Source organism: Chelonia mydas, chromosome 4 (assembly GCF_015237465.2).
Source record: "Chelonia mydas isolate rCheMyd1 chromosome 4, rCheMyd1.pri.v2, whole genome shotgun sequence".
In the NCBI taxonomy this organism is placed as follows: domain Eukaryota; kingdom Metazoa; phylum Chordata; order Testudines; family Cheloniidae; genus Chelonia; species Chelonia mydas.
Window position 1 is genome coordinate 73,215,552 of NC_057852.1, and position 27,918 is coordinate 73,243,469.

At 38.5% G+C, this 27,918-nt stretch overlaps 1 protein-coding gene across 5 annotated transcripts; it reads right to left on the reverse strand.

Moving 5' to 3' along the window:
* Positions 1-1,844: 1,844 nt before the first annotated feature.
* FBXO8 (F-box protein 8) lies at positions 1,845-27,903 on the reverse strand. Of its 5 annotated transcripts, XM_043546007.1 has the most exons (7): positions 25,329-26,227; positions 23,678-23,715; positions 17,165-17,501; positions 15,163-15,289; positions 4,744-4,862; positions 3,388-3,584; positions 1,845-2,484 (listed from the first exon to the last, which is right to left on the reverse strand). In XM_043546007.1, the coding sequence occupies exons 3-7, from the start codon at positions 17,491-17,493 to the stop codon at positions 2,297-2,299; spliced, it is 960 nt and encodes a 319-aa protein (XP_043401942.1). In that variant the 5' UTR covers positions 17,494-17,501; positions 23,678-23,715; positions 25,329-26,227; the 3' UTR covers positions 1,845-2,296. The 5 variants fall into 5 exon arrangements, with proteins under 5 accessions (XP_043401942.1, XP_007067127.1, XP_043401943.1 ...); XM_007067065.4 differs by lacking the exons at positions 23,678-23,715; positions 25,329-26,227 and adding an exon at positions 27,759-27,903; XM_043546008.1 differs by lacking the exons at positions 23,678-23,715; positions 25,329-26,227 and adding an exon at positions 27,735-27,870.
* Positions 27,904-27,918: the final 15 nt, after the last annotated feature.

Genomic DNA, 27,918 nt, shown 5'->3' on the forward strand with positions numbered 1-27,918 from the left:
GTTAGGGCACTCACCTGAGAGGTAGCAGATCCCTGTTCAAAGCCCTTTGCTTCATTAGGCAGAAGGGGGACTTGATCCAGGGAGCTCTCACATCTGGTGTGAGTACCCTAGCCACTGGGATAAAGGTTAGAAGAGAAGTCCTCCACGTCCCCAGTTTTATGAAGTTAGGCAACCTCTGAGCTCACCTACCAGATCAGGCCTACATGACTCAGACAGTGGAACACCTATCTTTCCCCAGTTCGTGGATCACTAGCAGCAATAGGCATCTCCCTGCAGCCCAGACTTAGACACCTACATCCCAGAGAGGGGAAGGGCGTAGGACACTCCCTTCTCACCAGCATCTCCCAGAGGCTAGCTTAGGTGGCACTGTGCTTGTGTGCTAATTTTGTGGATTGCAGTGTTGTTCCTGTGATTTTCTAGGTGCCTAATTTCGTTTTTTTGCATCCAGGCCACTGTAACTTGAGGTTTCTTAGTAGAGTTGAGATTAACCTGTCATTGCTGCGTCTGCTCTTAGGTCTTCTGAAAGAGGATGTGCTAATGGACCTGGCATACAGAGAAAAGTAGTCATGTGGTAGAACAGAGCAGTACTGTGGAACTCAGGTGGAAAGACCGACCATCTGCAATACCAGTGATTCTTGTCCTCTCTGGTGTAGGCTGCACAAGTACAGCTGGAGTGAAGACTTGTTTTGAGGTACTGTACTTGAACCACACCTGCAATATCTGGGTGCATTTTTGTAGGTGGATGAGAGATATATTAGAAATACTATAGGCACTAAATACTGCATTTACCAATAGCAGAACTCTCTTTACTTCAGTTTAAATAGCCCGTATGCAGCTTGATAGCACCTAAAGAAAGTGGCACAGTGGTTAAGGCAGTTGACTAGACCTCAGGAGATCTGAGTTCAATTCCTAGCTCTATCATGGGCTTCCTGTGTGACCTCATATGTAAAATGGAAATAAAAATACTTACAGATCTCACAGTGGACCCCAGGATAAAATCATTAAATGACTAACACAGATACTGCAGTGATGTGGCTGTACATGTATCTAAATACACATAATCAGGAAAGAAAATTAAGGAATATGTAAACCTCGTGCATAATATAGAGAAATGCAGTATTGAGAGTTAACTTGGCTAACAGCCATACAGCTCCCCATTCATTGTAACAGAAGCTGCAAAGCTAAAAGTACCCTTTAAATTGAAAGTTAGTACATAACTGAAACTATGCTCCTGAGTCTAGAACCTGCCTACATGACCACTAGACAAGGAAAAAGGTGCTTTTAAAAACTGTTAGCTAATATATCACCTCATTTAGGCACAGTTTAACAACATCAAAATTGTGTTCATTGGCTGTGTTTATCCCAAATTCTCCATCAATGGAATATCTAGATTGGAAAACTGGTCGAGGTAAGGTTAAGGTTAGGAACAACATGTTAATTAACCTCCATCGTGGGCTAGTCTTGACATGCTCCACCTTATCACACAATGAGCTAACACAATTGTAACTTCATCTCTGCTATGTGTCAGGGCTGCTTTCAAACTTGAATTTTAAAAAAATCAATGTTTCTAGTCTATTCATTATGTAGATAGGTCCTCAGGATTTGTCTAACTACAGTTTGTGGTCCCATTTTAACTTGCATTAATAACTGACTGCCAATTAATTTAAGTTAGCTAATGCAATAGTAAATGCTAGTTTAAACACTCCACAAATGTTCGGTGTGTCCTGGAACAAACACCGATGGAATGTCATGGCCAGCATTTCTCTAACTCAGGTATCTGAGAAAACCAACATCATGAAAACAAGAGCAAAGTTTGCAATGTAAAAGGAAGAAATACAAGACTATTTTTAAGAGAGAAAAAGGAAAAACTTTAGTTAAAATATTTTACAATAAAATAATTATGATTATAAATCTCTTTAGTTAAATATGTACACATTACATGGTATTTTAAAAAATAATGGAACTGGTTAAAGTTTTCAAGCAAATCTAATGCACAAATCCACCATCTTGTCAGCTTTAGATTGTAATGTCAGTTTAACATTCATAAATGGCTGTGTCAGACTAATGGCACTGCTTTGTGCAAAACATAAACAAAATTAAGAAAAAATTCACCAAAATCCTTCCGTTCCCATGGTAAATTTCTAAAAAAGGTAGTACATACAACACACATTGTGATTGTATACAGAGGTTAGAATGACCAGCACTAATATAACCCCCATATCTACAAAATAATTAACTCCTTGGGTAGCTTTAGTTTTTGTAAACTACTAATTCTTAGTCCTAGCAAATTGTGCTTTTAGGCAGCCACGTGGCCAATAAGGTAGATGTTGTCATAAAGGTGCCCTACAAAATCTTCACTAATGTTCTGAGCAGCACGTCGTGTGTTTCGGATAAATTCTCTCTTTGACATTTTGTTCTTCACATGAGGGCTGGTAAGATCAATGGAAAGCAGAATCAAAGAGTAGCATAGTACATAAACTGCATCTAAAGAAAAGAGAACATTATGAAGTTATTGTTTACAGAACCGTAAGTATGGATGACACTTTACAGGCAACTAAAATTACCAGTCCCTGCTCAAGGATCTTACAATCTTAAGGGCTTGCATGAATAAATATGCACATGAGTAACTTTACTCACATGAGCAGTCCATTGAAAACAATTTATTATTATTGAAAAGTTATAATAATGCAGTGCTAAATAAACACCGATGAATTTATTAATATATATAGTATCTAAAGTGTGCAAAATTCTTTACAGACATGAAGGTAGACTGATCCCTTCCCTGAAGAGATTTCACTTTAAGGCCCTGATCCTGCAACTGTGAGGCACATTCTAAACACTAAGTATGTGAGCAGTCTCACTGAGTAAAATCCTGGCCCCACTGAAGTCAATGGCAAAACATCCATTGACTTCAATGAGGCTAGGAATTTACCCTATTTGCTTCAGTAGGATTATTCACAGGGTGTAAAGTTAAGCTTATGTGTAAGTCTTTACAGGATCAGAACCTATAGAGACCACAGAGATAAAGGGCAGACAAGGGTGAAGGGAAAAGATGCAACACAACCATTTTTTAAAATCACTTTTTGTACATGAAAGTTGTTTGCCTGTCAGGTATGTACAAGAGGAAAATCAGTAAGTCAAAAGTTTTTTTTTTTTTTTTTTTTTTAATTACTATTACTTGTCTGTATTACTGTAGCTCCTGACAGGTGTCTGTTTGCTTATTGTATACAATATACGCAGACCTGACCCTCTCCCAAGACTAACCTTTCTACTTTTAGAAAATTTTAATTGGACCCTGATTTAAACCCACTATGAAAAGTAACATTTTCCAAAGTATATGTAGATAAATATAGACTGATTCAATGCATAGAAGTCCTCTCTTCTTACCAGGGCTAAGGCCAAGTTCTCTCATCAAATCAGGATTACAAGCACAGAATCTGTGTGAGAACTTTGTTATAAGAGTCTCAAGATACTCCCCACGCTCCTCAGGGGCATGAATGTGCCTGAAAAACTCTCTCAGTGCATTTGGCAAGAACTGATTTCTGAAGTTGTGCAGTGTCACAAGGTCATCCAAAACATCTCTCCTGGTTGGGGGGGCGGGGGGAGGGATACAAAAAAAACATTTAGAGAAATTTCCTTTCTACTGTTTAAACATGAAACAAGGTTTCACAGATTAAAATGAAGATTTCTTAAAGAGTCTGAATTATAGGTATTTTCTGTCATGAGAAAATGAAGAAAAAAATCCAACAATGATAAAACAAGAATAGGAAACACACGTTCCTCAGACTCCTACCACAGCAGCGTACAGTTCAGCCTAATACTTTAGAGAAATTATAATAAAAGCAGTATTCTAAATTTGTACACACAGAGTACAGAGGAAATTGAGGCTGCAACAATACCTGAGAAAGCTAAGGAAACCATAGTAAAAGGAATAAATATACAATATGTCTTTCAGGGCCTATGTACATTAACAAGCAGTTAAGGCAGTACTCTCTTAAAACGAGGCTCAGTTAAGGTGATATTCACTCATGGTGCATAGGGCTGGCATAGAGGCCCTCCGCAACGCTCAGCTTCAGTGGGAATGCATGCTCAGTCTATTCCCTGAATATCAAAATGGCTTGGTGTGCAAGGGAAACTTGGAAGCAAGCCAGGGGAGAGGCAAGAGAGCCACAAATGTACTGATCCACTGGCTGAAACGTCCCAACTAGGGGTTGTGGAGCATCAGCATCCAGAATTCCAGCCTATGGTAGATGTGCAAAAGAGTAGACAATTTCCACACCCCAGTCTAAACATAGTGTCTTGCTTAAAGCCTGGTTACTCATTCTTTCAGGAGGAAAGGTGAATTTCATTCTTAAGAAACAAGAGAAAATATACATAGCAAAATATTAAGAACAACATTCCAATGCTAGAGAGTGCAAAGATCTCCTATGTAAGGTGACATTCCAATTAAGCTTGGAACTGAAAACGTGGAAATAAGTACACTATCTGACCTTTACTAGAAAAACACAGTATGCTTATATACATATAGTGGTGCATACACACACATGCTAGAACTGAGTAAATGTTCTGCTTTAGGAATAATATATTTTAGCTGAATGTCTGTTTGAGCTCTTAATTCAAATTTTTCTAATTAAAAATTATTTTTCATTAGATTAGTACATGTAAGAAGAGTGATTACAGAAAGGTGCTACAGACTGAAAAAAAGGAATATAGCATTTTTTCCTCATTACAGATTCAAATTACCTTTCATCAAGATAGATCCTCAGTTTCTTCCAATTTAGTGTTCTTGTACAAAAGATAAACTTAGCTATTTCCTTTGGTGAATCATCCAGTATACCCTTGGACATAAAGTAGTTAACTCCCTGAGACAAAAAAAGGACATTTGTATATAAATAAAATTGGTCTTAACAATTCTTTTATGGGCAAATATTGTAATGAGTAATATTGGAACATAAGCCTGCTAACGTTTTAGCATAATACCTCCTTCATCCTCTAAACAGCATTTCAACATGCACAATACAATCTAAAATTAATATAAATCAAATGCAAATAAAATTAATGCAACATTATGGTTGAGATTTTACATGTACTAACAGTAGGAAATTCAAAATTACACAGCCCACAGCAAGCATAATTTGATTCTGTTGTATTTTCTCTTACTATTTTTCTATCATATGTATATACATGGTGATTAAATTATGTTTGTTGTAGGGACCATAATTTATAATTTCCTAACTATGGTGCATATAAAAATCTTGGCTTTTTGCCTTTAATTTATTTTTATCTAAAGCATTGATCTCAATGTTCTTCCATGTGTATGGAATCACATTCAAATAAATGCACTATATACATTTAATTAAATGTATAATAACTCAAATAATGCAAGTGTGTTTATTCAAAGTGCAGATCAAGATACACACACATATACATATAGTATATATGATATGTATAAAAAAATCCAACAGCACTCTGCCTCTCCCTAATAATAAAAAAAACTAGTTTAGAAAGTGACAGAATGAACATATCATATGCTATCTATTCAATTATTTATTACTTCTACATTACAACCATTTTTTCACACTTTGCCAAGCACACACTTTTCACTAAGAAGTATGTACATGCCAAATTTGAACATGTAAATACAATATTTAAAATCTTTTTGGATGCTTTTCTTGAATTAGGTATCTCAAAGCATGAAAAACTACTTTTGTCATGGTCTTATAATTCAAAAGCAGTTTACTGGATTTTAACCAAAAATTTTGGGGAGGAGTGGGTAGAGGGAGAAAAAACGTGACCTATTTAAACGCAGAGCATAACTTTTTTGGGAAGGGGCTTAAACTCAAATTGCGTCTTCCGCAGTAAATATGGCATCACAACAGTGATAATATAATGCTGAAATATGTACAAATGTGCAATCTAATGCGTTATCTTAATTTGATTTAGACATCAGTGTATCAGTGCAACTCCCTAAATCACCAAATAAGATAATCCTTACAATTTTTTTTCATTATAAATCTTCTGATTCCAGGTACTTTACAATATATTCCAAATTTCCCCTTTTGGGTTAAATTATATCTATAAAGACACAGTGGGGGCAACCTAGCACTTTGTTTATAAGCAACCTTCCCAGTGATGTCAATTGAAGTTCTGCATAAATAAGGAGTGCAGGACTGACCTTTTAATCTGGAAAGTTATTTTATAAAAAGTGAAACAGTTAAGTAAGACAGAAAAGCTGAACCATGTCAAGCAAACATGATTCTAGAAACTACACCTTGAGATGATGATCAGGGACTTCACTTAAGAGACCTGAAAGACTAGCACACACATACACAACACACATAATATGCTACTTAGCCTTTTTTTTTTTTTAAACTGGTTCATAATTTGTTTTTTATATTTGTGGAAAATGTTACCTGAAGTAACATAGTTCTTTAGTTATAATCGAAACAATGCTTTAAATATATGCAAAAAATTAAACATATGCAAACAATTTTCTATTAGGAACAAGGAATCTAGGCAACTTTAGGGCCTGATTCAGGTAAGCATCCCTATTCAGGGCAGCATTTAAGCATGTGTTTAAATTAAAGCATGCACTTGAGTGTGTGCTTAATACCCATTGACCTAATTGGGATTTATCTGGGCTTTTCCAAATAGGAATGGCCTTAAACACATTCTTATGTGCTTTTCTGAATCGAGGCTTAAATGGGAAACTAAAATGGATTATCAAAATGATTAAACAATTGCTCACTGATGCCGCAAGTATTTTGACAATTGCTTAAATATGACAAAAAGCAAAACATCAACACTACAATATCTCATTACATCTTCTGTTTAACTCTGCCTCCTTAATCTTGCACCCTGATTCAGCAAAACATTAAAGTAGGTGCTTACCTATAAGCACGTGCTTAAAAGTGTTCAGGTGAACTGGCGCCTTGAGGAATATCCTATTTTTAAACAAGCTGTGTCCTTCACAGCACTTACTCTTCTTACTACAGGGTGTTACTAAAAGAGGGAGACATTGGACAATCGGAACAGAAATGGATTTACCATCTACCTTCACAATGAAAAAAGTCACCTGTTCTACACAGACAATCTGAACTTGTTCTCCCAGAACTGGGAGATGCTGGGAAATATTTCTGTGCTATATAAGAACCAACAGTGTGTTGTTGGTACTCATCATACAAGCGACCAGCTCCTCATTTGACATCCTCAAACCCACCCTAGCTCTGCTTCCTTCTTTTATTGTAACTTCTTATGCCACTGCCATCTCCTCACTCATTTCCTTTTCCTCTTTTTCACACACACACAAGGTGTGATTGCATATTCATTCCAACACAGTAACAGTGACACTTTTGAGTTACTATTATTTCGCCCCAAATAACAAATAATTTGAACCAAACTGAAATGGTTTCTTTTTAAAGATTTTCCCCATTTTTGTTTGCTCACATTGAGTGAAGGTTATTTGTAAGGACACTGGACAATCTGCTCGCTACGTGTGTAAACTGTTGTATGTTTATGGCATCTCCATCACCTTCCTCCCCAACAAAATAAATCACCTTTGTTAGATAAGCATGTTCAGCTATGAATGGACACTATTCGAAGGGCATAATTCTACAAGGAAGCGAAAACTAAATGTCAGATAATCCGCTTTAAAGTCCCATTGCACTGATCCATCTTAAGCTGGCATCTGAGGATTTCCCCAGCAAAGGGGAATCCTTGGCTGGAGTAAAGCCAGTCTATTGAGCTTTATGTCACCTGTTTCTCACCAATTTTTGGGTAGGAGTGGTTTAAGGCTGGTGGGGGCACACTGGGTGGGGTGGAACAAGGACAATATACTCTGGCAATCATGGTCTAGTGAAATGGTCCTTAGAAGACCTTTCCAGCAGCCATGATTTACAGCAGTTTCATGGCTGCTCTAAATTGTGTTTGTGGCCAGCTTTGTCCTTTGGCTATCCTCAGGACTGGGGGCTTAGAAAAAGTGATTTAGAACTACCCATGTCTTCCTTCCCCATTGTGCTGTTTATGAGCTCAGCACAGCCCAGGATGCAATCCTAAATTTAAGAAGGGCAATTTAAAGTATATGCAACTAACAGTCATCATGCTTGACTAGGGAGGCAAGTAACTATCACAACAGGTTCTAGTTTATGGTCACTAGTTGTTCATGTCACCCCTTTCTCGTGTTACCAATTAATTTTGATGCAGTTCACCAGTTCTCATTTGCATTCCCTCTGATCTTTCCCCTTTGTCTTTAGAATACCTCCATCTTTCCTAAATGGATGTCTGAAATTGTGCAATATCAATTTAATTTTTCTTCATCAGCATTCACTTCACTCCACATTACTGCAGTACTCCTGTGGTTGTTTTCTTTTCTACTCATAATATTTTCAATATGCATGTTAAACCTTTTTAGCTACTTTTCATCCTCTGCCTTAGGGGTCCAGCATCCGTCACACGTGTACAAAGATGCAAATTCCATGCTGGTTAACCTTTGAACGCTGTCTTTTCCTCAAATTTAGTTTCAGATGTACTCAACATGCCAAAGCTAGACTATTCAAGATTTCTTGGCATACTATTTCTTGTAGCACATGGAAATGGATTAAAACTAATAGATGCACAGCAGGAGAGCGGACAATTTACATGCGTGAGGGGGCTGAGATGCTCTTTGAAGCATATCGGGTGATTAGCAGACTGGATTGCCAAGGATGTGTCTTGAAAGAGGGAAGATCAGATTGGAGGAATTTATTTGAGATGCCACTCAGAGTTGTAGAGAATCTGGTTACTGGAAAGGGGCCAGTGTTGGACAGCTTTTATTTTTATCATTTGTTTACAGCTATATTGCTTGTAGATATATTATCGTAGGTATCTTGTAGCAGCTATTACAGATAATTAAGGTTGCAAATGGTTTACATTATAACAGCTCTGTTTTCATATGCCCATAACTTTCTGCAACTATTCACCTTTTGGGCTGAAGTTTTCTATGCTTATGCCTGATGATGATTTGTTTTTTTTTTTTAAAAAGTTTGAATAAAATTAATTGACAGTTCTGAGTTATAGGACAGTGAAACACATTTTTGCCAATGGCATTAATCATCCTCCCCTCCCCTAAAAAACCCACCCTAACTATACTTTTCTGATCAAGGTTAATGCAAAAATTGGATAAAGTTTAACATTTGGCATACATAGTTCTGAGTTTTGTGTATTTGCTTAGCTTTTAAAATACGTTTAAAATACAAAAAGATTGAAATAAAGAATCACTACTGAGCAGGTCAGTGACCATCTGCTAAGATTTTTAACACATTTTCATTAACTATTCCCGTATGTGACAGCATGGGACATTCTCTCTGCTGGAACTCATTAGAGAATTCACGTAGAAGCAGGGGCTGCTGTTCTCAGTCTGCTGCTAACATTATTAGTATGGATTAGTATAGATTGTAAATGCATCATTGATACACATAACAACAACTACAAAGTATGTTCTCTCCACAAGTTTTACTGCACTCTACAATTTTCTGCAGATTGTAATCTTTTGCTTTACAAAGACGCTAAGAATACCAGACTGGGAGTCTAGTCCCAGTTCTGCCATTGGCTCACTATGTGAAGCTAGGCAAATTGCCTCCTCTCTGTGTGCTTCCTCTGCCAAAAGGGGATAATGATGTTTTATTTGCCTTTGTAAAGCACTTTGGGATCTATGGCTGAATACTATATACATATTAAGTATTATTCTACTGCACTATAGCAAAGATACAGCCAGTATAAAATAAACAGTTGCAGTGTGACTGCTCTCTTCGGTTTCTGCAAGAAGGAGTTATCTTCAGCTAAACAATAGGCCTGATTCTACTTAACTCAGCATGCCTCCTTCTCAGTGCCAAGCATTCTCAACTCTCACTGAGGTCCAATGGGGGCACTCAAGCCACCCCCATACAATTCACCTCAGTATGCTGTATAATTGAAAGCCTAAGTGGCAAAATGGAAATAGTAAATCCAGGTATTTTCCCTTTTTTTTTTTTTTTTTTAAGAAAAAGATTTCAAAAGCAACACCATCTTAAAACTTTAAGGAGCAGTTAACATTTTTTAAAAGTTAGAAAATAGAGAGGTTAAAGCTTCAACAGTAATGTAAGCTCAACTGCTTAGATTGTAAGCTCTTTAGGGCCTTGTGTACAGTGCCTAGCACAGTGGGGTCTCTCCCTGACTGGAATTTCCAAGCACTATTCTGTTCTTCTGGTTAAATGTTAAGCTTAATACATGACTGTTTATGTACTAAAACGTATTCCATTAAACATATTAAAAGGCATAATGTGTCAACATTACTATGGATTATTTATATGAGCATATTAAGGTTCAGAAACCAATCATTCAGGAGTCAAGAAATGCAAAAATAATGTTGAACATTCAATTTGAACTCTACCTCCTGGTGCATATGCCTTTAAAACACTGTCTTTCAACATGGGAGGCAGAGGAGATAGGGTACTAAAGTGGGATTCATAAGACCTGGGTTCTATTCCCAGCTCACTGGCTTGCTGAGTGACTTTGGGCCAGTCACATCCCCTCTCTGTGACTCAGTTTGCTCATTTGTAAAATGGGAATAATATTGACCTACTTTGTAAAATGCTTTGAGATCTACAGATCTATATATCACTTTTTATCTGTAGATCTCAAAGCATTTTACAAAGTAGGTCAATATATGTACGTTATGGATTATTTTTAGCCTAAAAAATTAAAAGTTACCCAGCTTCCAGAACTTGCCATTTCTTAGAACCAGAGCTTTTTGACTTAACATCTCCTGATTATAGACTTTCTAATGTGGTTCAGCACTCTAGACGACTCTGCTTTTCAGTGTGACATATGACATTATCCTGCAGTATCCTCCACAAACCTAACTGAGTTAAACTTAAGTATTTTAGGAGTTCTTTGTATTAAAAATGCAATTTTTAATGTAATATTAAGGGATTGTATGTAAATCCACAGAGAAAGGAAATTACAACCCTCCAGGAACTAAGAACAGTGAGGGTGGTTAGGCAAATTCACTCAGGTTGTAACACCTCCAAAGAACTTCACCACCTGGAGAGATACTGGCACATACTGGTTCCAACCAGATTCTCCAGGCACCAATAGACCAAAAACAGACAAACAAAAAAACGGATTTTTTTACTAAGTAGGCTGATTTAAAACTGACTCCAAGTCCTCCTTCTGATACAGAAAGTGGACAGGACCTTTGGTCCAATGGGGAGCCTAACCCTAAGGGAAGGGTTGAAAGATCTTTGGCCCACTGAGACCCCATAAGATGTGGTTGCTATTTTTGAGCTGAAACGGCAATGAATTTATGACCACGGGAAATACCCGGGTGGGCTTTGAAGGACTAATCACCATCCAAAGCTTTTGTTGGAGTTAGGGAGTCATCTCTGGTCAGCTTATTAGCATGCATGTAGGGGTTTTCTATTGTTTTTAATTTTTTTCTGTAATGCTTTTACCTGAAGAATAAATATGCTTGCTTAGAAAGAACTAAGTTTTGTAACTGAACTTTGGCAATTACACTGTGTGCTGCCTCTGATTAGAGAAGTGATTCAGACATGCTTAGGAAATCTGTCTTTTGCTGCACAATACAGTATGGGGACTGTGCAGCCTGGAAATGCCCTGGTCAGGAGGGACAGAGATGCATGTCTCCACTCAAGAAAGGAGTCATCTGAGTAGCCTAGAGCCTAGCGTGGGTGCCCTTGTAGGACCACAGAGGGGTAATACAGATGCAGTTGCCCTGAAATGTGACATTCAGGTCAATTAAAAAAATTATAAACTACATACATATGATATTCCACTTCCAATTCTCATAACTTTAAGGCAGCTGAACATTTCCCTCTAGCTTAGCTTATTCCTTAAAGATGTATAAAACAAGCCAATTTGATGTTTTTACCATGAGCTGTTAAATTAACCTTGCACAAGAATTTGGACAGAAACAAATGGGAAAGAGAGTATTTTCTGCACATAAGCTTAACTCTAAAACAAACAATAAACAAAACAGACTAATCAGTTTTGCTCAAAACTTCTGAAAAAAAATCACTTCTAAACTGGAAAGCATACAAAATCCCCCTCACCAACCAAATCATGAATTAGTCTGATAAAATTAGGAGCAATTGAAAAAAAAAAAGAGGAGGATGAGAAAGTAAGCTGAATGTCCAACTTAAGTATAGACACACTATACTCACTACAATTTAGGACATTATTATATTGTATGGGTGAAATCCTGGGCCCACTGAAGTCAGTAACAGTTTTACCATAGACTTCAGTGAGGGCAAAATTTCACCTTTTATCCACGAAGGAAAACATTAATAAAACCAGGAATTCAGTAAAGACTATTAACGTTAGGAGTAAAACAGAAGTTGGGCATCTTTTCTCAGGCAAGTGTTCTCCCTCCCACCTCCACTTATCGTTTAAGTGCATAACTGTGCCTCATAATAATTTTGGAAGCATACTTTATGATTATGACTATTTTAGAGAGAAAGTTAAATCTACCGATGACACCTCCAAACTTTGAGTAATAACTGCATGATATGGAATGAGTATTGTGCGGGAAAGTTTCACACACTGTACATTATTTAGAATAATATATGGCAGAAATTAAGTTGGCCGATTATAAAAAATAATTCTCAAACTCTTAAAATTCTTGATACACTTGGAAGTAAAAAACAAAACAGATTTTAGCTATGAGGATACTGCCAATGGAATAAAAATTAAAAATAAGTCTTGCACATGCATAAGGAGGTTATGTTATGTGTAAACACGTGGTCAGGCACATCTTTCAGTAGAATGTGGTCACCTGCCATGAATTATGCAAGCTCATGCACACAGTCAATACAGCATATACAGCAGATTTCACAACGCCATGCACACAACAATGGCGAACCAGATAATCCTACCACAAAGTGTGCAGGCGCTCTCCCCCACCCCGTGAGCCACTGCTAGCTCTGGAGCTGTTGCTGTGGAGCTTGGTTACCCATTTTCGTGACATGGGCGGTGTCCTTTGGAGAATCTTGCTCCTGTGGCCGTAAGTATTCTTATTTTTACAATATTTTAATCAGGTCTGTTACTAAATGTAAAGCAGAGTTGGGCAGGAAGTTTTTAGACACAGGATTTGTAATAATGGAATGTCATTTTATATCATATCATATATATCAGTCACAGTGTCCTTATAGTAATAATTCTGCCAATATCACAGTTGTAAACAAAACAAACAAGTGAATGTTCTTGGAACTTTCAGACCCAGAACACTTCCTGCCAGGCTATGGTGCTCCACAAGGAGAGAAGACCAGAAGCGCCTAGGAGATACTATGAAATTCCAGGCTCTCAGGGGACCTGAAGCTGACTGTTCATATTTCAATTGACAAATGGACCAACATGAATTCTGAAGTAGCAAATGTATTATAAAAAAAATAAAATATAAATTAGCCTATTTTACAGAATATTTACAAATTATTAATTTTCATTTAATATAAAAATTACTTATTTGTATATAGTACATTTTATTCTAAAGAATCCCAAAGTGCTTTACACTATACAAAAATTACTTTACCGCTAAATTGGAGCATAACTGCACATTGCAGTTTAGGACAGGAAGTGAAGAATAATATTATATCCAATTAAAACTGCAGGGGGAACTGTACGTAGGCAGAGCTGTTACCAGATTTAGGACTTGGCCTGGCCTTGGCCTAGGGTTAGCACTTGTACTCTTGTAAACAAATCTTAAATATCTCAGTGTAAAGTTTCATTTGTAAAACTTCTTCTCTAGTAGTATCTCCACTAAGATTATTTTGGAAATAAATATATGAATCATTCTTAACCTGAGCTGCAAGATACCGATTACTTCAATGGGAGTCTAGAGTATTCTGCCCTCTTCTTGTACAGTATCAAAAGAACTGAGTATTATATTTTGTCATCTATAAAAAAGGGCATGGCTTTCAGCAGTCAAAGAAAAAAAAATGTGTGCCAGGGCAAATGAGACTCAAAGAATTTAAACCAAATCACTTTGCTGTATTGTCTTATATGACTGCTTTATCATTTTGTCCAGCAACTGTACATTAACATTATCTGTATGATACTGGCATAGCGAATCATTTGTTTCTAAACACAAAACTGATTTATCCAATTACCACTTGTGTGTCTTTATTATATAAATATACTTAGAAAGTGAAAACTCAGTTTTGTTCAGTGTGATTTACCATCTCTTTGCAGGAAATGTGATGCATGAGGAGTCTAATTTTATACACAAGGGAATATTTTCAAAATGCTGGTGGGGTTTTTACCACGTATATCCTAGGTTAAACCTGGTTCAACTCTCAAATTTCTCCTTAAACAAGCAAAGATGTGGCTAGATCGGGAAAAAGCAGAAGTTAATTCATATAACTAATCAAAACCAAACTAATAGATAACTTTTGTTTAGTTCTGAGATTTATTTAAAATAAATGTAAATATTTAACGTAACAGAATGAGTTACGTTTATTAAAAAGGAAGCATTCAGAAAAATAAAAATCAGTTCTATTTACAAAAGTTCAGTCTTTAACTGTTTTGTTCCATTAGTGTAATTTTATAGTATATGTTATAGGCAGGGTAAGTTAACAGATATTATTTCAACATTTGCACCTTGAAATTGGAGGACTTCTTATGAACAGTGTCCCCACCATCCTTGATTCAATTGGTGTTCCGCTCTATGGCAGGTTTCATCTGCATTTAGGGCTTGATCCTGCTCCACTGAAGTTAATGAGAGTTTCGGCATTGACTTCAATGAAAGCTGGATAAAGGCCATATTACATAATAAGATTTTTTAAACATTTATTTCTGTGGGCATATCACCATTTTTGAAACTGCCCATGGTCTTATTTACCAGGATCCCACCCCCATGTCAGGATGTGGTTATGAATTTCTGACATCTATCTGTTAGACTGCTGGGCAGAGTACTTAACGAGTCAAGCAAGCAAATGATATGCCTGGGAATTGTAAGCATAAAAGATCAGTATAGGGCCATAACTTAGTATTCAGGATTCACACAGTACAACACAGTAGCCATTAAAAATCGACTTCTAATGTTGCTACAAGTTCAATGGTCTCATGTACAGTTTTTTTTAACTGTATTAAAATTACTGTAACTGTTATTGATGTTAGCAATACTCCACTTACCTCATCAGGGTTGGCATTAAAGGTAAGACTGCCCTCATCCAGCTGCATATACAATCTTCTAAAAGAAAACCCTAGAGGTGGATTCTTATTGTATATAGAGCAGTGTCCCCAGGTGGATTTGCACAACCTACCAAAACAGGAATAAATCTAGTATGAAAATACTTGGCATATTGAACAATGGGGATAAAAAATATTGAATAGCTGCTCATTAATTGATAACCAGTCATCCTATGCACTAAATGAGGCAAGGTCCTGTGAAAAGTTATATGGGATCATGTAATTAATGACAGTATTATAATCCATATGCACAAGGGAGCTGAACGAAGACTGCACAGATGGTGTTAATTCTGGCATTTCCTAACATTTGAGTGCTTGACTTTGTAACCTAAACAACATTCTTACATTTTTTTTTCCATGTAAATGTATAATATACCTCAAAGGAAAAAACAGAAGAGGATTCAACTATACAGTATAAACTGAAGAGCTCATTTCTTTTCTTCTTCCTTTAGTCTTTATGCTTTATGTATACACTTTTATTTTAATGGGAATATCTGTGCCTAGTCTAAGATTTCTATGGAACCAGGACAAAACAACAGTAATACCCAGTCACAAATGGACTCATGTTAGGTCATGTGAGGCGGCTTGCAAGTTTTGGTATTTTACATTTGGTAAAATGTACATTTGGTACATTTACACAGCATCATTGGGTACAAGAAGTGCATCACTGCACCTTTCCACTGTAAAGTGGGAAATTGCCAGATGTTTAATTCTTGTGTCCAGGTGTGGTGGTGGTTGTTGGTCCCTTACTTCTTCCTGACCAGAGGAAGATAAGATGGCAAACTGTTTTTAACAGCTAAAACAAGTTTTAAAATCACACACACTATGAAACAACCAACCAACCCAGAATGGAAAGGAAAGGCAGAAAAAGCCCACTGGCTGAAGCAAAGTAGAATGGACCATGGCACTATAAACCTGATCCTCAGCCTCTAGAAGCTCAGTCCAGTCAGGACTCAGTGCTGGCCAGAGCCTGCTTGCAGTTTCAACTACATGTTCATTTAATTTGAAACTGGGTCTTATGAAAGGATGACTCTTATCTGAACTTTGTAAAATCAATTTTTATAGAGTTTTAAATTTAAGTTCTCTATTTTTGATGGAGACAATGGATTCCTGACTTTTCTTCTCATTACTGACTACATAAAGGTGATGTGGAATGTAGACTTACTACCACTGCAATATGACAATTCTGCTTTACTGCATTAATCCTTTCTCTTTGTTGATGCTTTTCCATTTAGATTCTATATGCTGAACTTAGACCCACTGTAACACTGTGCACAACAAAGGTTAACATTTTTGTTGTCAGGCACACAGTGGGCAATGAAAAGCACCTGTGGAGACACCAGTGTGCTAGAGGGCTTGTCTTCATTTCAGTGCTAAAGTGAGCATAGGTAACTCAAGCTAACTCCTTTCTAGCTTGAGTGAGAATGACAACACTGCAGACAACACTTGAGCAGCACAGACTAGCTGAGTTACCTCTACATTATCAACTCCAGCATCGCAATCACTTGAGCTTCAACCCACATCTGTTGATGGGCCAGCTAGCTCAAATTTAAAGTACCACTGAATCTGAACTATAATATTTTGTGTGTGCACGTGGGGAGCTGGATTAGGGGCAAACCTTGAATTACACTGCAGTGAAGACAAGCCATTAGTCTTCTTTCTACAAGTGATACCACAAACAACAGAATGATTATAATTTTCACATGGATCTCTATTTGCACTGGGCTCAGATTTTCCCCTGTCAAGTCTGAATTGATCTGGGTAATATTTGTTTGGAAAAAGACAAACAGGAAATCCTTAAAAATATATAAAACAGTTAATTAGCATGAGTTAAACAGTAACTTTTCACATTTGAAACCTTGTTTAAAAGGGTAAACAGTGTGACAACCAACAATCAATCTAGTAATCCTCTTTATCCCATGCAGATGACCCCACATTAACTTACCCTTGCCAGAGAAGCTCATCATTAGCAAGATCCTGCCAGACACAAGAAGCCAGGCAGAGGTCAGTTGCATTCAGATATGACAAAATGGTAAAACTAAGCTCAGGGGGCAGCATTTCCAGGTTAATGAATCCTTCTTGTTCTTTAGATTTTCTTGTTTTCAACAGATGATAGATGTCAATTCCTCCTTGGGCTTGTTTACGATGGCTTGTGTTTGAAATGCTGTTAGTAGCTAATCTTCTACCATTCTCTCTGGTGAGATAGCCTTGCCCACTGTATCCTTGGTGTTGCAGCTGCTGGTTCCTAGCCACTCTCCACAGCCCCTGACCCATCTGCGAGCCTGTGGGTCATAAAATCCAAAAGAAAGGTTATTTAGAAAAAAACCTCAGCGGGCATTTTTATGGCTGTTAAGGAAATTAGCTTATAAATTTACAGTTGCATTGGCAATTTATGAAAAGTTTTGGGAAATATCTAGTAGGTATTGAAAAGCTGAATAAAAGCAAAGGTAGAACTGACTTTCAAATAGTAAGAAAAGAGTAATCTTGTCAATTATTATGCCATAAGTTTATCTCTGTCCCCAGTAAAATGAACAGCTACAGAGAACAAAAAAAGTCAATGAAACTTAGAAAATAAAATTTGCCAAACGTTACTGCAGCTCTGGACAGAATTACAAAATTCAGGGCCTGATTCTGTAAATACTACTGAGCACAATGCCTACTAATAATGCTCCATTCAACTCAACAGGACTTGCAAGAGGAAGCACCATGTTTGGAACTAGTGTTTTCAGAACTATTTGCAAGTTAACTCAAATGGCCTGTCTGGAAACAATGTAATGCAGACTGAGACTATAATCAAGAGATAATGATAAATGGTAGTGCACTGTCATGTGGGGTAGTGTGTAGTAAAGGCAGGGATTGGTATTAAGGTAAAATCTACCAACTTTGGAATTGATTCTAATTTAGGAAGATCTGCAATTATTGGTGAAGACAAAGAAATAATACTAAGATCGACTACTATTATTAATTTATTTAGACACAAACAATGCATTGTTTCTTTGTCTTCAAAATGCTCCAAAAAGAGAAGGTGGATTCATCTTTAGCTCTCATGGTTACAGACACAAAAACTTAATTTTATGTGTGTGTTGCAAACAAAATCAGATTCCTATGTATTCAACTAAGTCCAAGAACTGGGCTTTTTATAGCAGTGGTTCCCAAACTTGTTCCGTCGCTGGTGCAGGGAAAGCCCCTGCCGGGCCGGTTTGTTTACCTGCCGTGTCCACAGGTTCGGTCGACCGCGGCTCCCATTGGCCGCAGTTCGCTGCTCCAGGCCAATGGGAGCTGCTGGAAGTGGCAGCCAGTACGTCCCTTGGCCTGTGCCGCTTCCAGCAGCTTCCATTGGCCTGGAGCAGCGAACCGGGGCCAGTGGAAGCTGCAATCGGCAGAACCTGCGGATGCGGCAGGTAAACAAACTGGCCTGGCCTGGCAGAGGCTTTCCCTGCACAATCAGCGGAACAAGTTTGGGTACCACCGTTTTATAGATATACAAAATACTTTCAGATTTGTAATAAAATCAAGTGCTGACAACTCTGCAACATACATTTGTAAATTGATATGGCTATAAAAAGACCAATCTCGAGCTGCATTTAAAGAAACATTGTAACACAAATTAGGGAGGTATAGTTCTTCTCAGTGTAGCTCAGGTGTGACTGCACCTGGATTAGTATGTTTGATTCTGGGCATTTTACTTAAAACATATTGAATGGGAGTGAGTTCACAAAAAACAATTAAGATGTTAAAAAACAAAATCAGATGGCTAGGCTGGAGAGTCCGAAGAAACCTAGAAGAGCTAATTAATGTGAAAAAAAAACTTTTGAAGAACTAAGGAATGATTAAGACAAGAAACATGATAAAGGTCTACAAATATCTGAAGGATGTATTCATCATGGCTAGTGAAATTATTTGATGATTATGATGAAAGGGGGTGCAGTTAGAAGTAATAAGATGAAACTAAGAAAAATGTAGGCTGAATTTTCAGAAACATCCTGACAGTAAGATCTGTTATGATGTGGAACAGTTTTCCAAGAAAGTGATAGAAGCCCCTTTGCTTAGAAAACTTAAAAATCAGACTAGGTTGAAACACCAGAAAATGTCATTTTCTGTTTTCCTTCACTCTCTCAGCTAACACAAGTTATTTTCTTCTTCTTCTCTTTCTTTCTTTCCTTTTTTTTTATTTAAAGATTGCAATATATTCTTCTATGGCAAGTTTTAAATATCATGAGATTTAGAAAGGGTGGCTTGAGGACTCTATTTTTTTAGATGTGGAATTTATGTTTCAGTAATAAAGAGAATCTTCATCACAACACAAGACATTGGTCAAAAGGCATCCAGGCCTTTCTTTTTATCACAACCAACGTTGTACTTGGTTGAGCCCTCTTTTTACCAGCATCTCGGATGTGCAGCAGCTGTGTTTGTGACTTCTTTTCTTACTTATTTATTGCTAGTTAGTTATGCTGTAGAGTAGTAAATGCAGCAGATTCTGAAATCTAATTCAGCAACCTTCTAAACTAGACACTTATATCTCAATGACAAATATTTCAGTAATAACTTGTGTTTAATCAAAGGGACAAAGAAAGTAGTTAGCTCACAAAGTAGGCCACACTTGAACTCACAACCCACATCAGGAACGGTCTTTGAATGCTAGTATGTTTTAGAACTATACAGTGAAACAGTCTTCTTTTTATATCCCCGCTATGATGGCAGAACATAAATTAATAAGCACTCATTCCAGAGCTCTGCAGTCTCCTGTTGCTGGTGCGCGCGCTTTCTCTCTCTCTCTCTCCCTCTCACACACACACACGTACAACACATCTAATCTGACTTGTGCAGTTGGACACTGGTCTGGTAGGAGCTCACATGCATGCTATTATTCATATTCGGGTAGCACCTGGAAATCAGAATCAGGGATCTATTATATTAAGGGCAGACATATGATTAAATGACCCCAAAAGAGCTTAAAAAGGTAACCAGTAAGAAACTAACAATAAGAGAAGGTGGCAGGAGAATGAGGTTAATGGTCACAAAACTAAAACATTAAATTGTTATAGAAGCTTGCAAAAGTGGGATATTCAAACTATTTTGTTTTTTATTTCTGCCCATTTCTACTTTTTGAACTCTTGAATGGTTTCTATTTCTACTGGAACTTCTGTTTGGGTTTTTTTTTTTCCTGTTTAAACCTCTCTTATTTTTACATAAACACTTCTCTCATTATATATCTATATACATACACACACATCTTAGTGGGGAGCGGATGCTTTTAGGAGGCTAAAAAACACTGAAGGAGGGAGCGAAAAATGAAGAAGAAATGGATGGGAAAAAAAGGCGTAGGCATGGAGAAGAGGGAGTAGGTGAGGAAGAGGGTGAAAGTTCTGGTGAGGCAGACCAAGTAACTACCATTAAAGTCCATTGAAAAGTCCATTAACTGCAGCTGAAGAAATCTAAGGTCAAAGTAACAAATTCAAGAAAATTTAGTTTCTATGTCAGGGGTGGATAATGGTGCCTTCCTCCCTTGGTCTTGCTCTTGCTGAGGCTGGGGTCATGAGGAAATGTGATCTTTACAGCTGTGAGATTATGGGAGTGGGGTGGGCTGTATGGTGGAAGACACTTGCCAGAATCTGGTATCTTGTATCATCATTTAGGCTGAATTTTGAAGGACAGATCAAATTGCCTCAGATCTGTCAACAGCCTGCAAGATTAGCTGGCAGGCTTAACAATTCCAAAATTGTATTTGAGTGGGAGGATCCTGTCACAATGTCAAGACACTGCATCAGAATGTGATGACCTGTCATGACAACACCAAAGCTATCAATGCAAACATTACATCACTTCCCCAGGCTTTGTGAGAAGGTGTTTGTGAGCAGCAGCAAAGCTTAAAATGAAAGGAGGGGCTGGTTGCACTAACTATTATTAAAGGTGCTTGATGCTTTCCACTATAAAACCATGATTTTCAGTTGCTAATAATTTTGTCAAACTATAACCATTTGGGTTGAAATGCAGGTATCCACCTCAGGCTGTATTTTTGGGGGGATAATTTCAGCCAACTGGTTCAACCATTTCTAATCAAGGCAAGGAAAAACATGTTCCCCCCATGTAAAAAAAAATGGCAACCTTTTCTTTGCTCTAGCACCCCTATACTTTGGATCAGGGACTTGAAATTGGGCAGGGATGTGTATTTTGTGACCTGCAAAAAAAAGCTACCCAAATCTGGCCAAGCTACAAGCATCTGAAAAAAATCACAGTTTGCACATGTTCAGTAGAGACTTTCTAGAGCTTAATAGCTAAAATCTCAAAAGAATCTTCACTGAACCTCTCAAAAGAATCCATTCTCCTTTCACAACTGCTAGTGCTGACCAGATGCTGTGTGTGCCATTCCCACAGAGTGACTGAGCATGCTCCAGCACAGGGCAATGGGGATTAGAAGGATTCTTCCTGTAATGGCTGCTCTGGGCCTGGGATGAGCATCAGAACCGAAGCCTGTCTCTCCTGCACTCTTAACCCCCTGCTGGCACCCCATATGTCTCAAATGCACATGCGACAAAAGCCAGTTGAGAGTGAGGAATAGGAGTAGATTGAGACAAGAAATCTGGTGAGATAGGACTGGAAGAGGAGGGAAGAGAGACTGGGAGCTGGAGGGAAGAGGACTAGGACTAGCTGGGCAAGGAGACTGGGACTGGGAGCTGCAGAGGGAAGACTGGGTCTCGGAGCTGGTGAGGGAAATGGAGGCAGGGACTAGAGACGTTGGCTGCAGGGCAACACTGAGATTGGACAAAGCTGGGGAAGTGGAGAGAGACTGGGACTAGAAAACAGTGTGGAGAAAAAGAAAGATCCGAAAAGGATCTGACATAAGGGGATAACTGGGACTGGCTGGGCAAAGACTGTGGCAAGATGCTGGGGAGGAGGGGAAGAAAGAGATGTGTGTGTGTGTGTGTGGGAGAGAAGACTGAGATGGGATATGGAGCCTGGGGAGGAAGAGTGGGAGGCAGTGGGGGAGGGAACTTTGAATTGGACAGGTTGGGCGGTGAGGGGTGCGGTGAGGGGAAGAGGCTGGGAGTAAAGAAAGGCATGAAGATTAGGACTTGGAGAGCAAGATTAGGGTGGGGTAACTAGGACTGATTGGGCGAGGTGGCTGGAACTGTGACAGGAGCCAAGAGTGGGAAAGAGACCAGACAGGGGAAGGGTGGAGAGGCTGGGTAGAATGGGTCAAGCATGGGAGGAAATAAGCCTACTAGAACACTCTCTCTTGTGGAGCATGAAATGGAACCCAAGATTCCTGAGTCCACATTTTAGTCATGTCAGTAAATATACGGGAAATCCATTGGCAAAGTGCATCTCATCCCCCTCTAGTACTGGTCCATACAGGGGATCACAACCTACTATTGCTATGAGTTACTCCATTAGTTTAAGTGGCTGAGGTCACTGCAGAACATCTAAGGTTCTAGCCATAATGATGACTATGTGGATGTCAATATGACAGCACCTAATTACATTTCTGTATCTTCAATTTACTTTTTTAAAAATCTAGGAAATTATATAAAAGATCCCCTGCAGTAAAACAATATTATTAAGGTTGCAAAGTCAAACACTCAAATATTATAAGATGCCTGTGCAACATGAATTTGTCCCCTTTAATTCAATCACTGGGAACTGTGGATGAAAATATGAAGTACTATATAATGCTATAAGTACACTGAAAACTCAGGTCCTATCTGTCTCAAATTAGGTGCCCAACATTAGTGGCTACTTTTGATTTTAATCTCTCAGTGCATGAGTTCCCCATTTGTAAAATGAGGATAATACCATCGCCTCACATCACGGGGTGAATATAAATTAATTGTGTGTGAAGCACTTATGTACCATAGCGATTAGCACCATAGAAAAGACCATGAAAAAAATATCAATAATTCTGTCTTCAGAGCAGGTTTTGAATTCAATAAGGCATGGGGTCACACATTGAACAATAAAGATAAAACATGCCGAACAGCTGCTCATTAGTTGAGTACCATTTCCATCACTGTACACAAAAACCAAGTGTAACAGTAATGTGTTTTCAAATGCATATTTAAACTGAAATATAATTCATATATAGCCACTACCATTAATTAATCCAATTTTTCTCTCCACTATTTTAACAAGTTGTTTCTATGAACTATAAATATCACTATATCCATTAAAAAAAAAAAAAGTCCTCTAGCAAAAGGACCAGTCTAGGAAAGACCTGAAGTTGATGATATGAACATTCAACACAGATTTGTTCTTCTAAAAGTGACAGGGTCATCAACATTTACAGGAAGGGCTCCACCAGGTTTTGGGTCACATAACTAATTCAAAGACAAATGCACAAATAGCAGCTAGTGAGGGAGGTCTCATGGATTTGAAGACACAGCTTCCCTTTTCCTAGACAGGCTTTAAACGTAACTAAAAACTGAATGAGATTTGTTTTTCAGCTGTATTAAATACTTGCCTTCCCATCCCTTCACCAGTTTTCTTTTTCTTAAAAACCTTAATGATAAAAGACAGTCATAGGTAATTGCTGTTTGCAAGTTAGAAAGTGAAGATTTCTAATAAAACTAATTCCAGAAGTAAAATTCAGAAAACAGCTAGATTTTAAATTTCCTGCTTCTGAAAAATTCTAAGCAGTTCAATATTTCCACATAAAAGCTTCTTAACCAGGTAAATCTAATTTGTTTCCCCACATAACTAGAATAGCAAGTTGTATATTTCTCAATTCAATAATATGAAAAAAGTTTTCCCTTCCTTGATCTACTATTACTCTCTCAAATCTACAACATGGCTATCTATTTACTGAGTTTTACTAGACTGGACAACAGATTAAACCAGCACATGATCAACTAATCCTATTGTAAAATATTAAGCACCTATTTTAAAACTGCTTAATCACAGCATGTATAAAGTGACACAATCAATCGCATACATATGAGAAAACAAGCAATTTACTTCTGCCTTTCTTTGAGAGGAACACCTAAGCTTAAAACCAAAAAACCCTCAAGGTTGTTAGCAGCTTCAATCTAATTCAATAGCAAGTAATGATCAAATTAGGAAGGTATACTTTTGAATTTTTCCTTCTTAATGTATGTAACACAAATATAATTGTAACCATGAAAAAAACGTTCCCAACTTAGTGCACGTCAATATTTTAAAGTGACCAGGAAATAAGTGGGTTGGTGGGAAGGGGCTTATCCAGGAGTTTCTGGAAAATTTAAGTTTCATTTAGAAAAAGCAAGTTTTTAGCCCTTAACCTTGTAATGAGAACCTTCTGAACGTGGAGAGAATATAAATGTAAATGTATCTTCCTCACTCTGGAGGTAGATTGAAACAAGAGGTAACAACTGCTTAAAGCCTAAATCCTGGTCCCAGCACACAACCTGGGCAGTTGTGTTACGGAGCTCCTCTGGGATGGAGATCATCCTGAAGGGTTGAGTTGCTCAGTGGCTATTTATCTCTTCCACATGGTAAAGAATAACTGGTGGTTCTGTACAGTGGCAGATTCACCAGCTCTGCTGCTTCCTGTCCTGTGATTAATATTTAATTCACAGAGGCTCTGGAGTTGAGCTCTGTGGTGCCTTGTAGGCTACCAGAACCCTGCCCCCTCTCCTCCTGCTGCACAGTCTAGTGGAACTCCATTTGTTTTGTGGGCACAAAGGACAGGGAAGGATTGACTCTAAGAGGCTTTAAGTGTTTCCATTAATCTCTATACGGCATTACTGCTGCTGTTTGTCTTATAATAGTCCCTAGATATGCCAACTGAGATTAGGGGTCCCCCTGTGCTAGGCACTGTACATGTACAGGTCTTAGAAAATTGGTGTGTTGCTGGACCTGTGGGAGACTTCAGCCATCCCCAGCCCTGCATGTAATTTGAGCATTGGCAGCAAGTAATTAAACTTGCAAAAACTGTAGATGTAAATGTTAGAGGCTCTTTATGTTCAGAACTTCTGATGTCTTTTTGAGTGAATAGATTACTATACTAACAGATAAACAGTAATGTTAAACTTAAGTCTTAAGCCCATCAAAGTCTAATAGCCTCTTGTAGAGTCTAATATATCCCAACCAGTGTATATATCCAGTGACCCTGTCCTCTGAGAATATCTTCTGACCTGTAATTCTTTGAAGCAGTGATGATCTTTATTTCTGCACATTGTACAGTGCGGAGGATATTGTTGGAACTAAATAAATGATAAAATAATAATTAGATAGCAGGAGATCAACAACACTACTGAGGTGTGAAAAAGGAGAAAGTAGGGTATGGGAGAAGAATCCTCTGGGCTATGAAAAGTGTGAGGAGAATCCCACAAATTAAGATTGCTAACTCAAGCTGTCACTTTTTCCAGTATTACAAGATGTTGAAAGACCATTTTTTTTCCAAGTCTGAGTATTCCAGAGAGGTTTACAAGTGAGAAATAGAGAGCATTATCAGAAATAGGCCATGGAATGATCATGCCTGCTGAATTATCTAGTGGACTTTAACACCACCAGGTAAACACACAAGTTTTTTTTTATACCAGCTTCTGATCCTCTGCAAAATGGATTATCTGTCTAAAGGTAGTACTTGTGTTCATAATGGTTGCAGGTGATTAAAGCCTTCCCTTTAGCTGTAAGTAAAACATGGAAAAAGCAGCTAACAGGGTTTTTATACGCAAAAACCAGTCAACACTCATTTATAATGAAAGAAAATAAACATGTTCTTCGTGCTCCTGATAATCTTTTCACCTCAGAAGTCAGACCACAATCACTTCTAATCAATTTCACATTAGAGAGTAATTATGGCTGATATCCAAGAATACAAATGCAAAAAGTATGGCAGAATATTTAAAAAAGCAGGTTCTTTGTGAAATACTCCCATACTTTTATGGAAAGATATCAAAATCTGTTTAAAAAATCAAAATCCTTCACTAAAATCTTACTCATTATAGGAATGATAAAACAAAGAACAATAGGTATTTTAAGTTAAATACCAAATGAGCAGATTTCACAGATACGACAGATTGAGACACATTTTAACTACCTAAGCACTCACTGATCATCATAAAGCCATAAGATGTAATATATTTGTAACTAAGAGCTTATCTGCCATTTGTTAGATCTGGTGTCTTATTTCCCCCCCCCATCAAGCAATTATTTTCAGTTTTGCAGTAATCAAGATAAACACTTTAGAAACTCACTATTACGTGATGTGTAAATCCATTTCTGGGCATAAAAACATCTGAGAGAAGGAGTAAATAAGAGTAAATGTAGTTGTATTGTATAAAATAGTAGCCAGTTTAATTTTCTACTTGAAAGTCTCCATTTTTAATGTTTATACCAAAATAAATCATTTAGGTGTATTTCCAAGACCTCAAAATTGTACAGTGTTCCCTACCTATTGAGACTCTGATGGATTGGCCTGCCCTTGTGAGTAGAGGAAAGCCAATAACATTTGTTTATATATTCACTATCCTATCTACCTTTTTCTGTACAGACTCTATCACAAGTAGACCCCAATCCTGGACACAGCTTCTGTGTGCTACTTTATGGTAAATATTACATTGCTGGTGTGTGCTGCAGAATACTAAAAGTCAAACCGTGGTCTCATTGAAATACCATATTGTCTGAACTGTGTGAAGCTGCAGTGACGTACCCTATAATGCTACCGGCCTGTGCTTACATCAGTGACTGTTTTGGTTCAAGATAAATCCCAGTTCCTTAGAGCAAATTTGAAATTCCCACCACTTCGTGAGCACAAGGGCTAGTGCACTGTGCACCTTCCCCTCCAGTCAGGTATGCAGGTCATGAAGCATCATTAATATTACTACTGAACATGGATGTTTGGAAGCCAAAGGTGCATTTATTACAGAGTTTTTCAAAAGTTTTTCAAATGACTATTTTAGTTACTTAAAAGATTATTCACTTTCCTCATGTCTATGATCGTCAGGGTTGTCACTATCTCCCTGGGAAATCCAAAGCGCCAACAGCCCCTTTCCCTTGCTGGGGACTCCAGGTAGCCCCCACTCTAGGTTACACGTTACTCACACACGCTGCTCCGAGCAACTCGGAATCACGATCAGCCTGTTGTATCGTCACCTATCTGCCTCAGCCTTCAAACCAATAAAGCTCCCACCCATGGACAACAAAGGAATAAAAACCATCACCCCCCCCCCCTTTTTCCCCCCGCAGCGCCCTAAGGAGGAAGAGAAGGTGGAGGGATCACTCGCCCATAGGCAGTGAAGGGGGCGTGTGTGTGTGCTGGCAGGGGGTTTCTTGTGCTGTGCTGGGAGGGAGCTGGCAGGCGCTGGCACGGAGTGCGCGGCGCGGAGCAGGCAGGAGCCGGCCGAGCAGAGGCTCAGCGGTCTCCGAGCAGCTTTACGGTAACGTTGCTCCCAGCGCCAGCCTCTGCCTCTCACCCAGACACAACCGGGCCGGGAAAGTTCCACCCCTGAGCCAGATTGGCCCTTTCAGACAGCCCCACCCTAGCGCCGACCTCTGATTGGCCGCGGCGCCCATCACTCCGTACCGACCCCACGGACCAAGCTCGGGGGGGTCTCTCGTACCTCTCCAAGTTCCGATCCCAACCGCCGCCGCGACGAGCCGAGTCGGTGCGTGAGCCTCGCCGGCTGGGAACAGACTCAGGAAGCACCGGGCACGGGGAGGGGGGGAAAGGGGGAGGGAGAGGAGAAGTGAGCCCTTGCGCCGCCGTCGCTGCCACCGCCC

What these genes read in the sequence shown, in the direction of transcription:
- FBXO8 (XM_007067065.4), bottom strand. Translation starts at nt 17,493, where the DNA reads ATGGGTCAGGGGCTGTGGAGAGTGGCTAGGAACCAGCAGCTGCAACAC. An exon ending in GATGAGCTTCTCTGGCAAGG is followed by an intron (nt 15,290 to 17,164) that starts GTAAGTTAATGT and finishes CTGTTTTGGTAG; the next exon opens with GTTGTGCAAATCCACCTGGG. An exon ending in AGAACTTGGCCTTAGCCCTG is followed by an intron (nt 2,485 to 3,387) that starts GTAAGAAGAGAG and finishes TCTTTTCTTTAG; the next exon opens with ATGCAGTTTATGTACTATGC.